General features: G+C 42.5%; 1 protein-coding gene across 8 annotated transcripts in view; it reads left to right on the top strand.

Moving 5' to 3' along the window:
• Nucleotides 1-17,367, top strand: part of STN1 (STN1 subunit of CST complex) — a 76,526-nt gene that overhangs the window by 28,319 nt on the left and 30,840 nt on the right. For 6 of the 8 annotated variants that reach the window (XM_043519869.1, XM_043519868.1, XM_038411066.2 and 3 more), the window contains 4 exons: nt 5,134-5,229; nt 10,842-10,913; nt 13,862-14,020; nt 16,515-16,626. In XM_043519869.1, the coding sequence (XP_043375804.1) occupies nt 5,134-5,229; nt 10,842-10,913; nt 13,862-14,020; nt 16,515-16,626 (439 nt within the window). The remainder of the gene's footprint in view (nt 1-5,133; nt 5,230-10,841; nt 10,914-13,861; nt 14,021-16,514; nt 16,627-17,367) is intronic. The other 2 variants (XM_043519870.1, XM_043519871.1) reach the window with 1 other exon arrangement.

Below are 17,367 nucleotides of genomic sequence, written 5' to 3' on the forward strand. Positions count from 1 at the left end.
AGAGGTCAGAGGGCAGTTCCACATGTATGTCCTATCCATTATACCTCTATTCAGACAGTCTTTGTAATGGGGACAGGGTAATGACCAGGCTACATGCTATATAACTGTATATACAGGCTATATTCTGTATAACTATACACTCCCTTCTTCCTGTACCTCAGCAACTTTTTCTAGAAGCACATGCCAAAGTTCTGTCTCTTAAAGACTTCTCAGAAAGCATTACACAGAGTTAAATCTTAGGGTTGTAGTATGTAAAACTCAATAAATGGATGTTAATAATTTCCAGGGAATTTTGAAAGAGTTCTGTTTTGCTCAGAAAGAGTGCACTCCAAACCTTGTAAATAGGCTTTTGGATACTATGCATAACTTTTAAACAAAGATACTAGACAGTACATCTACTGGTATTTCATATACTGACTTTCCTCCTTTTGTTTCTGTAAAAAAAAAAACATTCAAATACAGGTTTTCAGCATAACATTTTCTATACTTCAGTGCACGCACATCAAAACATGTCTCCTCTGATTGTGAGTGATTTCTCAATCTTTATAGTTTGACCATAGTATGGAATGTGTGTACATCTGGACTTTGCAGTGTTTGAGAAATGGCAGAATTTCAGTCCTTTCAAACAATTCAGAACCCTGTCAGGGGATCTCCACAATCAACACTATTCCAGCCTCTGGTTTACTAGCTCACTGGTTCTCTCAGTTGGTGGTGAAGCAGAAGACTATAGCCTCTATCCAAAGAGGTGCAGAGACTGAGGTCGAATTCTCACAGCAGACAAATACATCTCTTGGTCCTGCATAGGTCAGCCACTGACAGTCTACAGGGCTGTCTGAAATTCTTATATTTATAAACCCTTCCCCCCCCCACCCCCATGCTCCAGCTCAGCTCTCTGAGGATGATCCACCCAGTTGGGCTGTTCACAGTGAACACATGATATACAGCCTCCAAACAGTTATTGAATGCATCAAGTCACTGCCACACCCTGTTCTGGAAACTTCTGGGTCCTTCTGAGTCCTGGGGGTGATTAGGGATGGGGGTCTCTGGAGGGGGTGGTCAGGAAACAAGGAACAGGGGGGCCAAAGCAAGTTCGATACAACGCGGTCTCACCTATAATGTGGTGAGATTTTTTTTGTCTCCCGAGGACCGCGTTGTATTGGGGTAGAGGTGTATATTGAGGAGAAGAGAAGAGAGTTACCTCATAAGTGGAGAACCAGTGCTGACAGGGCCAATTTGATCAGGGTGGATGTAGTCCACTCCCAATTATTGATGAAGAGGTGTCAATTTCCGGAGAGGCAACGCTGCTTTTGTAGTGAGCCAGCCACTCCCAGTCTCTATTCAAGCCCAAATTAATGGTGTTAAATTTGCAAATGCATCTTAGTTCTGTAGTTTCTCTTTGAAGTCTGTTTCTGCATAGACTCCTCCTGACGGTCGAAATGACAGACTGGACTTCTACATGGAGAGCTTCCGCAGACGTGCACAGGCTGAAATTGTAAACAAACAGCATCACTTGCCCCATAACCTCAACCGTACAGAACGCAACGCCATCCAAGCCTCAAACAACTCTGACATTATAATCAAAGGGGCTGACAAAGGAGGTGCTGTAGTCATAATGAACAGATCGGATTATGAACAGGCAACTCTCCAACACCACATTCTACAGGCCACTATCCTCTGATCCCACTGAGGAGTACCAAAAGAAACTACACCATCTGCTCAAGAAACTCCCTGCTATAGCACAGGAACAGATCTACACAGACACACCCGTCCAGGGGTATTCTATCTGCTACCCAAGATCCATAAACCTGGAAACCCTGGATGCCCCATCATCTCAGGCATTGACACTCTCTTACAGCACGATTATCTGGCTATTTGCACTGTCTTCCTCAGACTCTACGCTACCAGCACTCCTAGCTATCTTCGAGATGCCACCGACTTCCTGAGGAAACTGCAGTGCATTGGTGATCTTCCTGAAAATACCATCCTGGCCACCATGGATGTAGAGGCTCTTAACACCAATATTCTACATGAGGATGGACTTCAAGCTGTCAAAAACAGTATCCCTGATGAGGCCACGGCACACCTGGTGACTGAGCTTTGTGACTTTGTCCTCACCCACAACCATTTCAGATTTGGGGACAACTTATACCTTCAAGTAAGTGGCACTGCTATGGGTACCTGGATGGCTCCACACTATGCCAACATTTTTATGGCTGACTTAGAACAATGCTTCCTCGGGTCTCGTCCCCTAGCGCCCCTCCTCTACTTGCGCCACATTGACATCTTCATCAGATGGACCCACGGGAAGGAGGCCCTTGAAGAATTCCAACCTGGATTTCAAAAGTTTACACACACTCACTCTCTCACTCACTCTCTCACTCAGCCTGGACCAGTCCACACAAGAGATCCACTTCCTGGACGCTACAGTGCAAATAAGTGATGGTCACATAAACACCACCCTATACTGGAAACCTACTGACCGCTATTCTTACCTACATGCCTCCAGCTTCCATCCAGGACACATCACACAATCCATTGTCTACAGCCAAGCCCTAAGATACAACCAAATTTGCTCCAATCCCTCAGACAGAGACAAACACCTACAAGATATTTATCAAACATTCTTAAAACTACAGTACCCACCTGGGGAAGTGAGGAAACAGATTGACAGAGCAAGACGGGTACCCAGAAGTGACCTCACTACAGGACAGGCCCAACAAGGAAAATAAAAGAACACCACTGGCCATCACATACAGCCCCCAGCTAAAACCTCTCCAGTACATCATCAGCGATCTAGAACCTCTCCTGGAAAATGATCCCTCACTCTCACAGACCTTGGGAGGCAGGCCAGTCCTCGCTTACAGACAGCCCCCCAACCTGAAGCAAATACTCATCAGCAACTACACACCACAGAAACACTAACCCAGGAGCCAATCCCTGTTACAAACCTCGTTGCCTACTTTGTCCCCATATCTACTCTAGCAACACCATCAGAGGACCCAACCACATCAGCCACACCATCAGGGACTCATTCACCTGCACATCTACTAATGTTATGTATGCCATCGTGTGCCAACAATGCCCCTCTGCCATGTATGTTGGCCAAACCGGACAGTCTCTATGTAAAAGAATAAATGGACACAAATCGGACATCAGGAATGGTAACATACAAAAGTAGGAGAACACTTCAATCTTCTTGGACATTCTATAAGAGATTTAAAAGTAGCCATTCCTTAACAAAAAAAACTTCAGAAACAGACTTCAAAGAGAAACTGCGGAACTAAAATGCATTTGCAAATTTAACACCATTAATTTGGGCTTGAATAGGGACTGGGAGTGGCTGGCTCACTACAAAAGCAGCTTTGCCTCTCCTGGAATTGACGCCTCCCCATCAATTATTGGGAGTGGACTATATCCACCCTGATCGAATTGGTCCTGTCAACACTGGTTCTCCAGTTTGTGAGTAACTCCCTTCTTTTTATGTATCAATATACAATGCCTGCATCTGTAATTTTCACTCCAAGCATCTGAAAAAGTGGGTTTTTTACCCACGAAAGCTTATGCCCAAAGAAGTCTGTTAGTCCTTAAGGTGCCACCAGACTCCCTGTTTTTGTGGATACAGACTAACACGGCTACCCCCTGATACTTGAGTCCTGTAAATGTTTCCCACTCTAGCTCTGATCTGCAGGTGCACAACAAATATACCCAGCTCTGAGATCACAGCAGTGGGTAATTCTTCAACACATGTTGTGAGCTTTTATCAGCACAACTTCCACATAAGAACTATGTGGCTAAACACTTGTGCAATACCTTGAAAACTTGCCTGTGACTCAGTAATGTGAAAAAGTTAATTCCAGGCCCATTTAAGGTTACTGAAGACCTGTTCGGGCTATGTCTCTGGCTATGTAAGATAGGATATTTTAGGGTTACAATTGGTTTTGATTTTTTTTTCTAAATTCTGCACATTTAACTGACCTTCTGCACATTAAACTGTTGTGTGTGTGCATTAAAATATCCCATGTCTTCCTTCATAAGGTTAGGGATTTGCCCTGGTGTCTTGAGCCAAAATTTTCCCTCTAATTCCTAGTTTTGTTCAGTGTATCGTATGCTAGTTGCCAGCTGTCCACATCATATGGGTCTGCATCTCAGTGGGGCTGAAATCTTTTGAAATTGAAGATGTATGCATTTAAAATAATTAGCAGTCCAAGTAATTTTAAATCTCTTAAATTATCTTCTCTCCTTTCTACACAGTGTGTTGCTCTGATGGTATGAGCACTAATGCATTCTGTGGTTGTATATATGGTATATTGCAACATTGTTACTTTAGTATTTTTAGTTTTGTTTCTCGATAAAGGTATTGGGTGGTCTCAGTGGCCTCTGTATTTCCCAAGTGAATGCTGGACAGAAGTTGACAAAAGGACTTTGAGGTTTCTCGGACACATTTTGATACTCAATAGCGTTGTCAAAGTCTATTTCATAGAAGCACAGAAATGAAGTCTTGAAGGGATATTTTATGGGGGACTGGTTGCAGGGGTTAAATGAGCTAGGAGTTTCCCGATACCTGCATCTTGTGCTTCAGAATCTAAGTTGTCTATTTTAAATGGTCCCTTCCTTAGCCCTTTTGGTAGTGAAAATAGCCTTAAAAATGTAAAAGAGTCAGTAATATCTGCCTCAATCTGCAGACAGCCTAAAAAAAGAAGTACGGGGAGATGTATAAACTGCTCGTATTTATTTAAAAGAAAATTTACTCTGAAGCCTAATGATGACAAATAAAATCATATTTAACTATTTTGCTGCTAGTCAAAATATTCAAGAGAGGAGAGAGATGATCAAATTATGAAGAGCTGCAGTATCTGACTACAAAATACGAAACTATTGACATCTCCTTTTAGCATAGTAAATGGGTGGAACTAGTACTCTGCTTCCATGTACTCAGTGAACTAGTACTACTATTTTTTTCCCATTTTCATCCATCAAATATTTTTGATATAAGTAAATATTCGCTAACTTTAAAACTCATTAAAAGAACAAGAGGATCCTCTTTCTAATGACGTGAATGGCTAACCAATGTAGAACTCCTGCAAGCAGTATTCGGTCACACCTAACAGAAATGTTCTGTGTCTTTCTTCATAGGTATATTCTTTTATAATGGGCATCCAATAAGACAGGTGGATGTGGTTGGGACAGTGGTTCTAACAAAAGAACGAGATGCCTTCTATAACTATGGAGGTAAGAAGAGTTTTTTATTTCTTAGCATTTCTTGGACTCCAACCTTTGTAACCATTAGAACCTAGAAGTTGCCTCATTGGTTTGGACCATTGTCTGTTTTTGAAAAGACACTTTTTCTTGATTATACTTTTCGCTGTTTTGTAACACATTTCCGATGACGACTTAAAAGCACTTAAAAAGGCAGGAAAGTATGATCCCTGTTTTACATGTGGGGAAGCTGAAGAGGCATGATTAAGTACTATTGATTTGCTGTGTGGCCTTGAGTGAGTCAGAGCAAGGAATAGAATCCAGGGATACAGACTCTTGTTCTTAACTTGTATGCAAAACTCTTATCAAATGTATATTGATCTAATGGTTTTCGCAAAGGGGAAGTCACTTCCCTTTTCTCCTTATTAGCTTGAAAGGATCCCTTCTAATCTTTTTGCCCTTTTGCCCCCATGTCTTAGGGCCAGAGTTTTAAAGGTATTTAGGTGTGCAGAAATGCAGATAGGTGTCTAGTGGAATTTTCCCATTGGCAGTTAGGTGGCTAGGAGCTTTTGAAAATCTTACTGGGTGCCTATTGGCATTTTTAGTACCACATAGCTTTAAAAAACTGGGCCTTAGCCATCATCCTGTTTTGCAAAGACACACTAATTGGGATTCTGAATCCACCCATGCTGTTTACTGGCCTGAAATGCTGCTGTTGAATGAGACGTGTAGCTTGCTCTCTACCTCACTAGTAAAAGAATATTGATGTTTCCCCAGCACAGCAGTTCGTGCCTTCATCCACAAGGAGCTTCTCCCTTCCACTCCAACTTCTCCCAAACTTCAGACGTTTTCACTAACTAGCTTTTTCTTTTCTTTAACTCCCCTGCCAGGCCCTTGTACTAAATTGGAATTTCTGCTGTAAAGAAGGGCACACTGGAATAGTGATGGCACATCAGGTGGCTGGGGCACCTGGGAAGAGAAAGGGAGGGATGAAACAGTGGTTATGGCATATGCCTGGGATTGGGGAGATCAAGATCCAGTTCCCTGCTGTCAAAGTTTTCCTGTATGAGTCTGGGTGAGTCACTTAATCTCCTGTGCCTCTGTTCCCCATCTATAAAATGTGGATTATATCACTACCTGCCTTGTAGAGGTGTTGGAGGGAGAGATTAAAGATTGTGAAATACTCAGATGCTATGGTAATAGGGTTCATATAAATACCTTAAATAAGAGGTGGAAGGATGATCCGTGGTGAAAGTGAAGTCAGAAACCTAATGATACCTTGTGTTGGACTAAATACTAAAGTGTCTCCTGCGTTTAGATTGTCTGTCTGTCCTTCTCTGGTTTTGGCAAGCAATTGGTCTGGTTGGATGCTGCTGCGGTATAATAAAAGGATCTGAGTTTGCAAGAATGTTTGACGGGAAATAGGGTTCCACATATTGGTCTAAGATAGCTCAAGACATCTGACCAGTGCAGGATACAGAGGGGTGAAAAAGCAAAAGAATCTGAGAATTTGTGGACTTAAGGTCTCAGATGCTAGATCAACAGGGTTGAATAGAGCTATCATCTAGCCTATTCTCCTACCTTTTTCCATCCAACTCTGCTCCTGTTTTGTTCAACAGTTCTTGGTTTAGATTTGAGGATACCTGCCAAGCTGCCCCTCCCTGTTCTGTTCTCAGCCTCAGTCAGGCTGACTCCACCAGTGTAAATTATAACTTCTTCGTTTTCTGCTCATGACTTTTTACGTCTCTCAGCTAAACAGTCTCTGATTGGTGAGGCAGGGAGCAAGTATTGCATCAGCTGTAGTGCCTCATACTATTCAGCAGTCAACCTCCTCCCATCTGTTTTTAAAGATGACCTGCAAAGGGTAAATGTTCTTGTATTTTTGACTTTCTGAGATATAAAGAAGACCTGAAAGATATTTTTCCCATCTCTTCCCTTGAACACACACATCTGTTTCTGCTTGGATTTTCTATTCATTCATTCATTCATTCATTCATTCATTCATTCATTCATTCATTAGAAATCTAAATCTTTTCTGCCATGGAAGACTATAGTGACTGAAGAACTTGTGGTGAAATGAGAAAAGGATGAAGTCTGGCCCACTGAGAGGGAAAATAACTTCTATCTACTTTTTTGTTGACTACTATCGAACATCAGTATATAGTGAACATTTAGGAGAATGGATGTCTCTGATAAAGTTCAGAACCTCCCACCCCTTCTATTAAAGTGAGAACTCTCTATATGCATCTTTAAGGCTTCCAAGAAGTCTTTTGCAAAACCAAGCTTGACTAGACTTGTTAATATTTCTAGACTTGAAGGAAAAAAAACAGAACAAAATACTTGAGACAATGCAAAGCCATTTTTTTTTCTTTGACCTGCTGGCTTGACCTCCCATAAAACTCACCAGTTTGGTTTTGGGCAGCAGGTTCCAGCTTGGGGAAAACCTGAGAACAAGAACTTCTAGCTGGATTTAAACCAGGACCTTGACAGAGGCAGGGAGAGCTAAGGGTACCCAGACTCCAGAGGCTAGGGTTTCTGGGAACTTAGACCTGCCTATGGCCTCTGTCAAGGGATGGCAAGACTTTAGGTAAGATAGACGTGTGTAGACCTTACAGTGTTTTTAAAATCCTTTTACTCATTAACCATAGAAACAAAGCATGATGTAACAATACTTCTGTCTTTGGGTCACTATAATCCATTGGTCCTGAAGAGAAGTACTGAAGATACCCTAGAGGTCCAGCTGGGTACAGTAATTAGAGTCAGTCTGCAGGGTCTTGTAGCTTAGGACCTGGTCCAAGAGTGGGATAATCATAGGATTCTGCCCTGAGTGTGCCTACATTTGATCTGGGAGTCGTGATTCCTAGCTTGTGTAGGCATACCTGCGCTAGCTCTGCTTAAGCTAGTGTACTAAAAATAGCAGTATAGCTGGGGTAGCCTAAGTGGCAGTTTGGGCACACTGCTTGAATACATACCCAGGAGGCCCAGATGGGTATGTGCTTAGACAGCGAGCCTGTGCCACCGCCCAGGCTACCCTGGCTTCACTGCTATCTACTAGCTGTGCTTGAGACAGCATGCTAAATAGGTCCTGTATGTCTACATAAGCTGGGAATGACTCCTCCAAGCTGAAATGTAGAGGTACCCTCTGAGGGGTGAGGCATGAAGTCTAAGATCTGAGGAGGGTGCCCTCGGAGGCCAGAGAATTGCAGCTAGTCCTGAATTGTGACACTTGCATTGCTAGGACAGGATCTTTGTGCTCTGCTCTCTTATTTACTAAATAGTTTATTTCAAGGAAATTGATGGGTGTTGGCTGGACAAGTTCCTTCAAACAGTTTTGTTTTATCTTGATCTATATAGAACAATATAAAATCATTTGGTGGCTTTGTTTTTTGACTTCTCCTACTCACTAGTTCATTGTCAATGGTAGGACTACGGTAGGTAGTATCGTCTGTCTTACCTGTAGGACACCGCGGCTTTTCCTCATTGTATGAAACCTCCCTCTGTACAGGAAATGATAATAGCATTGCCTGGGAAGTCAGATAGTAGTGCTGATACAGTTAGAAGTACTAGCTATCTTGGTGAGTTAAATCTGTGCATCATCCATAGTATGATATACATTCTAGCACTGATATAGTGATGCTTTCCCATTTAAGGGTAGGCAGTGAAGTTTATACTGGTATACTTTAATATAATAAATTCACAGATTTTAAGATAATAAGGGACCATTAGATCACCTAGTCTGCTCTCCTGTGTTTCACAAACCTTGAAATTTCACCCAGTTACTGCTGTATTCATCCCAATAACTTGTGCTTGACTAAAGCTTATCTGCCAGAAAGGCATCCAGTCTTAAAATGGAGTATCAACCATTTCCTTGGTAGTTTCTTCTAGCAGTTAATCACCCTCATTGTTAAAAAATTCTCTCACTTCTAATATGAATTTGTCTGGCTTCAGCTTCCAGCCATTGGTTTTTATTCGGTCTTTTCTGCTAGATTTAAGAACCTTTTAGTGCCTGGTGTTTTCTGCCTGAGAAGGTGCTAAAACATTGTAGTGAAGTCATCTCTTGATCTCTTTTGATAAGCTGTTCGTTACTTTGTCACCCTTTGATGGCACATAAGCAGAATATTTGGTGCCAAGATATTTGAGCAGTTGGAACAACAGTGGAGGAGATTGTTTCAAAGGCACATATGGCAGCTAGGTGCCCAACTCTCTTTGAAAGTCAGTGGTAGTTAGGGCCTTCACTACTGTTTGTGCTTTTGAAAAATCTCCTCCCTAAATACATGGCTGGATTTGTGAGGACCATCTCTTTCACTTTGCAGTTCTGTGACTTAGTCCTTCTGAGAATCTTAAAGCACTTTAAAAACATTGAATTAAGCCTTGCTGCATACCTTAAAATGGGTAAATAGCCCCATTTGCTGACTGGGGGCATGGAGGGGGAGTGAGGTACAGAGATAAAGGCTAAAACTTAGAATTCAGGGGGGATCTGTGAATGCTCAGCATTCTGTAAATCAGACCACTTATTTCTGTGCTTAAATATAGATATAGGGGCCAAACTCTAGGAACCCAGCTCTGTAAATCTTGACCTAAGTGACTTCCCCAAGGTTATGGTAGAATTGTGTTTGGCAGGATCAGAACCTGTATATCTCAGTACCATTCCTTAAGACCATCTTTCTGCCTCAGGTCTGACAGCTCTTTCTGATTTTTTTTTTTTTTTTTTTTTTTTTTTTTTTTTAAATTTGGAATGGGGGTAGGGGAAGAAGAGTTTTATTGAGAACGTTGGCGTGTCCTCTGCTGTGACTGAGAGACTACCTAGTTTCATTGTGGTTAGTTGAAGAGGAGTGGGAGTCAGGCTCCCCGAAGCATATTTCTCACTGCGGCTGTCTTGCTGTGTAACCCTGGACAACTCAAACCAGCATTCCCCAAAGTGGCCTCTGATTTTGAGAGCCTCAATTTTTTTGGATGCCCAACTTGAGATATATAGGGCTGGAGGTGCCAAGCACCGTGGTGATAAAAAATATGGATGATCAGCACTCCTAAAAATCAACCCATGCTGCCTTGAGTTGACCACTCAAAATCAGAAGCTACTTTTGAAAATGTTAGTTTAAACCCCTTTCTGCTTCCATTAACTTCATTTTTATATATAATATAGTACAATAGCACCTAGAGGCATTGAATCAGGATTGTACTAGGTGCTGTACATACACACATAAAGATGTGGTCCTGGTCCCAAAGAATTTACAGTTTTAATGTTAAAGGGTAGTAATACTTGCCTATGTCATGTGGGTTTTGTAAGTCCTAATTAATATAAGATATCCTAAGATGAAAGGGGCCATAGATGTGCAGAATATGGTAGTGAGTTTTGTTTTAGTGTGTTATGATTTTACTTAAAATATTTGAGTTAACATTTACAGTGCAGTTTTCAACAGATGGTGAGATAGAATGCTGCAAAAGTCTAAATTGAGGACTACTTTTGGCATGCGATTCAGAATAAGATGAAGTATTGTAGTATTTAGAAGAATAATGCAAATAACGTGTCCTCCTATGGCTGAGCCAAAGGGGTACTGACAAAACAAGTAGGGCTGTGCTGTGTGTTAAGATCTCTTGGAATGCCAAGACCACTTGTTGCCTTGATTACTGCAATTGTCTTACAGTGGATGATGGTACTGGGGTCATAAACTGCATCTGCTGGAAAAATCCAAGGGAAGCGGAACGGCCTTTGTCAGGTAATGTACGAGTACATAACACTTTTCAGCTAGACTTAATAACACTGCAATTTGTGTCGGGGTTTTTTTCAGATCGGATGATAATTTATCAAGTCAACACAAGAGCAAATTGCATTCACAGGCACGAAGAATATTTACAAGTACATCCTATAGCCTGGGCTGCTTTGAGATGCTTACCCCGTAACGTAACTTCTTCCTATACAGTCGTCTTGTGCTGTTACTAATGGTGATGCCAACAATAACATTGCATCCATGACCATTAGTACCTTTATCAGAGTGATGTAGTGTTTCGGTTCGACAGTACAAAGAATTTTCTTCCCATTGTGTGACCTCATCTGGTTTAAAAAAAAAAAAAAATCCTGGAAACTTGCCATTTGTTACAGCTGCAATTTCCAAACTGAACCAGTTGACTTTTGTTGCCTGTTTTGTTTTTAATCTGATACATCAGGCGTGTGTACCCTCAGTTTTTCAGTTTGTGTGGATATTTGTTTTTCCTGCTCCCACATGCATGTGACCATCATTCACTGCCTTGAAAATAACACATAACCACCTGAAAACATGAAGGAAATAGTTCAGTGAGCTGGACTGTTCCAAATCTGCAAAAGAGTGGTGATGCAGTCCTTGCAGATCTGTGGTAGTGAAATCCTTTACTTATGTCTGGCTTTTTTTCCTAAGGCATTTCCCCCTTGCTACTCCCTTAACTGTTTTACACTCAGATTAGGGGTGTGGCAAAGTCCATTCAAGTCTTCTACTGAATTCAAGAGGCTCTGGATCAGACACATTTATAACTGAGATCACACTGTCAACCTTGAGGTCAGTTATATATGTGGGGGGCAAATTCGCTGCTGGTGTAAATGGGTGGAAAACTTTTGAAGTCAGTGGAACTGTGCCCATTTACATCAGTAGAAAATTTGGTCCTGTGTGTTTAACAGAGCTGATTTTAATGCATGTGTCACTCCCAAATAAGTATATCAAGGTAAAGCATTAATTTCCAAAACATAATACCGCAATAAGGCCGCCAAGTTTCATCTGGAAGGTGTATTAGTCTGTGTTCATTCTAAGCATATTTGACAAAAGGGTAGCAGCACCATTTGCTAACCTATCTATATTCTTTAAATAATCTTTCCATTGGTAAAATAGCTTATAATTTATAAAACCATCTGTTGAAAGGAACAGGCAGACTCTTTTCCAGCCTGCTGCAGCCATGATTGTAGTTGCCAGGATCACACTTTGTTTCAAACAATTAAGGAATCAGCTTGACTCTCAAGCAAAGGTGTTACGTAAACGTGAAGATCTGTCAAGATCTGGCATTCACATCATTACAGGCACAAAATGGCACCACACGAATGCTTTTGTGTTACCTCAGATGACTCGGGCTTTCACTTCTATATGAAAGCTTTGCTAATTTTGCTCACCCTAACAGTCTAGAAGGGATGCCCAATTTACAATTAAAATCTTTGTTTTTTTATCACAGTTCAGGGTATGTTCCTGGTGAGAAAGTCAGATGTGTTTTTTCCATGAAGAACAATACCTGAATGGTTTGAAAAAACAAATATGTAAATGCAGAGCCTTAAACTAAAAACTGACATGTCTGAGATGTGCTGCCTGGGAACTCCAGTGCTGTCGAGCATGCTGCCCTCTTTAATAAGATGGCACTATGAAGCTTAGGTTCTTCTTAAAGTTATGTCCCTGTGGGTACTCCATTTCAGGAGTCTGTGCATCCTGGTGCCGTTGATCAGAGATTTTCAGTAGCAGTGTCTCTTTGGATTGCACATTTGCAGTGATTGTCTTGTGGCGCCGTTGGCGCCACATCTATCACAGGTGCGCCCTGATCCCCTCAGTTCCTTCTCAACTGTCCTCAGCCTGAAATGGAGCTCCATAGCAGTGTCGACGACAATGTAGGGAAATAATTAGGAATAGTTTGAATTAATTAGTGATATTTCAGTTTTAGTTTAATAGTTAGTTTCCCATCTCCTTTTTCCTTTTGGAAAAAAAAAAATTCCTCTTTACACTTCAAACAACCAATTCACCTGCCTCTAAGTTTTATCCCAAGCCCCAAGGGAAAACACAAGAGGCTGTCCTAAATAGTTTAGACATCAGGCATGCATTAATATTCTACCTGGACAGAACACAGCCCTTTCAAAAATCCCCCCCCCCCACTTTTTGTTTCCACAACCGAATGTTCCAAGGGCTCTGCAATATCTACACAGAGACGATCGAAATGAATCTCCAATTGTATCCATACATGTTACAGCGCCCATTCAACAAGATCAGTGTCTACCTCAATAGCTTTCTTAAATAGCGTACCAGTGGTAGACATATGCAGAGCAGCCACCTGGGCCTCTGGACACACGTTTATGAACCATTATGCAATTACTCAAGGTTCAAGTTCAGACACAATGCTAGGTCTTGTGGTGCTAGCCTCCCCTATGCATACAACTCCAAAGCCCCTTCCATCCACACGAGGGGGGTGCTCTTCAGTCACCTAAGTGGTGCACCCACAGGGATAGCCCTTGAAGAAGAAGAGAAGATTACTTATTCTGTGCAGTAGCTGAGGTTCTTCAAGATGTGTGTCCCTCAATGTGCTCCACTACCCATCCTCCTCCCCTTTACTTGGAGTTTGCAGTATGGACTCTACTGTAGAGAAGGAACAGAGGGTGTCGGGTCGCACATGTGCTCGATGAGGCTCCAGCAGCTCCGCGAGACAATCACTGCGTATGCATGACCCAGACGGACACTGCTACTGAAAATCTCCAATCAACTGTGATGGGACGCACTAACATCTGAGGTGGAACACCCACAGGGACACACATCTTGAACCTCAGCTACTGCCCAGGATGAGTAACCTTGTCGTAGCTGATCTTCTCTGATAACTCTGCCTTGAAATTGTGACAAGAAAAACAGCATGCTACGACTTATCTCTGATTTCCCAACATCTTTTGCATCAGGACTAGACCCGTCTTGCAGCAGTGATCTTGCTGAACAGATGAAGAAGCTCCAGGAAGAGGTGTTCCAGAAAACCAAACTGGAAATTGGGGATGTTGTCAGCGTCCGAGGTCATATCCGAATTTACAGAGAGCAGCGAGAAATTCAGGCCTCCACCTATTGTGAGCAGTATATGTTTGTTTCTCTTAAAAAAACAAAACACAACACTTAAGTGAACTTGTGACAAGATCACAGTGCTGATATTAAGTTATTAGCTTCGCTTCAGCTTTATCCGAGAGCATTTCATACATCCTGTATGATTTCTGATCTAATACTTCTGCATTGTAATTCTTGGGGTCAAACTGAATGTATGTTTTTAATAAGCAACATAATATTAGTCCCACGGTACAGTTCATTGAGCAACACGTCTATTCTTTATAGGTGTTCTAAAACAGTGATTCTCAACCAGGGGTACACAGAGGTCTTACAAGGGGTACATCAACTCATCTAAATATTTGCCTAGTTTTACACAGGTGACATAAAAAGCACTAGCAAAGTCAGTACACACTAAAATTTCATACAGACAATGACTTGTTTATACTTCTCTGTATACTATACACTGAAAAGTAAGTACAATGTTTGTATTCCAATTGATTTATTATATCATAAAAATGAGAAAGCAAGCAATTTTCCAGTAATAGCATGCTATGCACTCTTGTATTTTTATGTCTGATTTTGTAAGCAAATAATTTTTAAGTGAGGTGAAATTTCGAGGTACACAAGACAAATCAGATTCCTGAAAGGGGTACAGTAGTCTGGAAAGGTTGAGAGCCACTGTTCTAAAAATAACACATACAATTTATTCTTGAAGATAACCATAATGCGTATAAGGATGCTTTCTAGATACTGTGACTTTTGTTATGGTGGCTTCAGTATTCAACTTCGGTTTTCTTTGACTTAAGAAAAGGACCTTCCTAAAGTGTTGCAATGTGAATTGTGGATCATTTACATTGCATTTCACCCAGATCAACGTCACTTTGGAAAAATTGGTGACAGTTGTCACAACCTGGTCCAGTCACATTCTCTAGACAGACACTAATTTGTTGTAATGGGATCCAACTGCTCAATCCCATATGCTGAGAAGCCACCTGCGTGTGGATTGTGACTGGTCACAATTCATAGTTCTGGACCCTGGAACAAGTGCCACAGCCCTTCCCAAGGCCCCCAGTTGCTTAGACATGTTCCCCTTCCCCCCACCCCAGATTTCATGTGGCTGTGTGAGCTCTGGTTTCTTGCATCCTTCAGGGACCACATGACAGTAAAGCATGGAAACACAGGCTTAGCAAAGGAATTTCTTAGACTGACATGCTCACACTCACTCTCCTTACTCTTAGAAAGCACAGGAGAGTTACAGATAAATGGAAAACAAGCTACTGAATGGAATCCTTTTCTGTCTGATCCCAGCCCCTTTTGTGAGTGTCTCTGTATTTGATTCATGTCCATTAGGGAGGCAAGGTCCCTTCTGGGCAAGGGCGGCAGAGCCTGCCCAAAAGTGGCGGTGGGGAAGCCTGGGACCAGGGCCCCCTGCCCCTTCTCTTTTGCCTGAGTCCGCACCCCCAGCCAAGCTGGGGCGGGCCGGGAGGGCAGGAGGGTCCATGGCTACCCACAGCTGCCTGTGTGCTGTGCACAGCTCTTATCTGGACTTGGCTTCCATTGGCGGGGGCTGCAGCCTGGCCATGGTAAAAGCCACGTGGGCAGCTGTGGGGTGGCGTGGACCCTCCTGCCCTGGGCAGGGGGGGGCCTTGCGGGCTGGGGACATAGGCTGGGGTCTGCTCTCGACCCTCCCCCCCCCATCCCACCTGAGGCAGGTGGAAGGTCCCTGGCCCCCACAGCTGCCCAGGCTCCCCTGCCGGGCTATAGCTGTCGGCCTGGCTGGGAGGTGGGACCCTGCCGAAGTGAATAGGCCAGGTCCCCCCCTTCCAAAAGTGGGAGGGCCATGACTCCCTGGCCCCACCTATTCCCATGCCTCTGTTTCTGGGTCTTCTGTTTGACTCAGAGAAGCACATCTTTTAAAACAGTCTCTGCCCTTCTGTCAGATGGGCCAATGGGGAAACTGCAGCTCTTCAAGCCATGTGCTCAGGTTAGGGAGGAATCCAGCTCCCCTTTCTCCCCAAACAGGTTTCTGTGCAGAGACTACCTGCAAAGCCTTACAGCTAGTAACTCATTGTTCCACCTTTGGAGGGTCATTCAATGCTGATGACCTCTTAATTGCTTTGTCGCACCTTCCACACATAGCTCCTCCCTACATGTCAGCTTCCTGCTATCTAATGGGTGATCCAATTCAGAATGACTGTAATAAGTGCAAACAGTGTTCATAAAACCAGTTCAAAATTGGACACACCCATTCCCCAAACTATCACAACAATCATTTGCTTTTTTGCAAGGTAAAAAGCGCTTGGTTTATGGTAAAAAGCACTTTTGGTTAAGTAATAGCATAAAACATTTTTTTCTTTATAGTAGAATAGCGAGAACAAAATGTGCCAGCTATGTTTGGCATGAGAAACTCTCTTGTGCTGCTCCAGTGTATATGTAGCAGCTCAGCTATGCTCACCTAGTGAATTAATATTGAAACCCTGGTCATGGTTTGTGTGTCTTTTTTTCTCCATATCCTTGCAGATAAAGTGGATGATCCTATGTGTGAAGTTCAGATTTCAAGGATGTTGGAGCTCCCATGCCTCTATAGAGAAGTTTATGATAAGCCTTTCAAAATCCCAGAGGAGGCACCAAGGTAAACAGGACACTTATGTTGGTGTCCAGTCTAGGTGTGAAATACCCACAGTCCTTAGCAGAAGTTAATGTGAATCTCCATCGTGGAGATGAATGTCATGGTAACCAGATTAAAAGCAAAGCATGTTGTGCAGTGTGCTGTTGCACTGGAAAAGGCTGGAAATACTTTGCAAGCAGTGTGCTCAGCATTTACAGCAGGGGAAATAGTTGGATAGCCTCCTCTGATTGATTGATTTAACAAAATTTTGACTGGCTGTAAGGAGCTGCCCTGTAGATTTTCATGGCCAAGGTCTTTTGCGGTGGGAGACCGAAACAGGAAATTAGAAGACATCTCCCATCAACCCCACCTCCATGCATCTGCATCCTCGCCCCACCTCTACCCATACATACCTAAAAGTATGAAGTAATTTCTTTGGAGGGTACAGCCCTTTGACACAATATTCTTTGCTACAGCCACTGATGTGGTACAGCAAATGTGAGAGTCTGTAAAAACGGTTAGTGAGGAATATGGACTATTCCTGAATGTGATGAAAACAAAATGCATATGCGTTAACACAGCTAACGAAAACAGGATGCAAGTGGGCATGATGATTAACGGAGAAGTTCTAGAGGCAGTAGATTAATTTAATTGTCTGGGATCATATATATCCAGCCAGAGAGGCTGTTCCAAGGAAGAAAACTACGGATTGGCTCACTAAACTATGGCCTCCCTTAAGTGTGGAAAAAAATATGGCATCTCAAA

The sequence above is a fragment of the Dermochelys coriacea genome, chromosome 7 (genome assembly GCF_009764565.3).
Source record: "Dermochelys coriacea isolate rDerCor1 chromosome 7, rDerCor1.pri.v4, whole genome shotgun sequence".
NCBI lineage: Eukaryota > Metazoa > Chordata > Testudines > Dermochelyidae > Dermochelys > Dermochelys coriacea.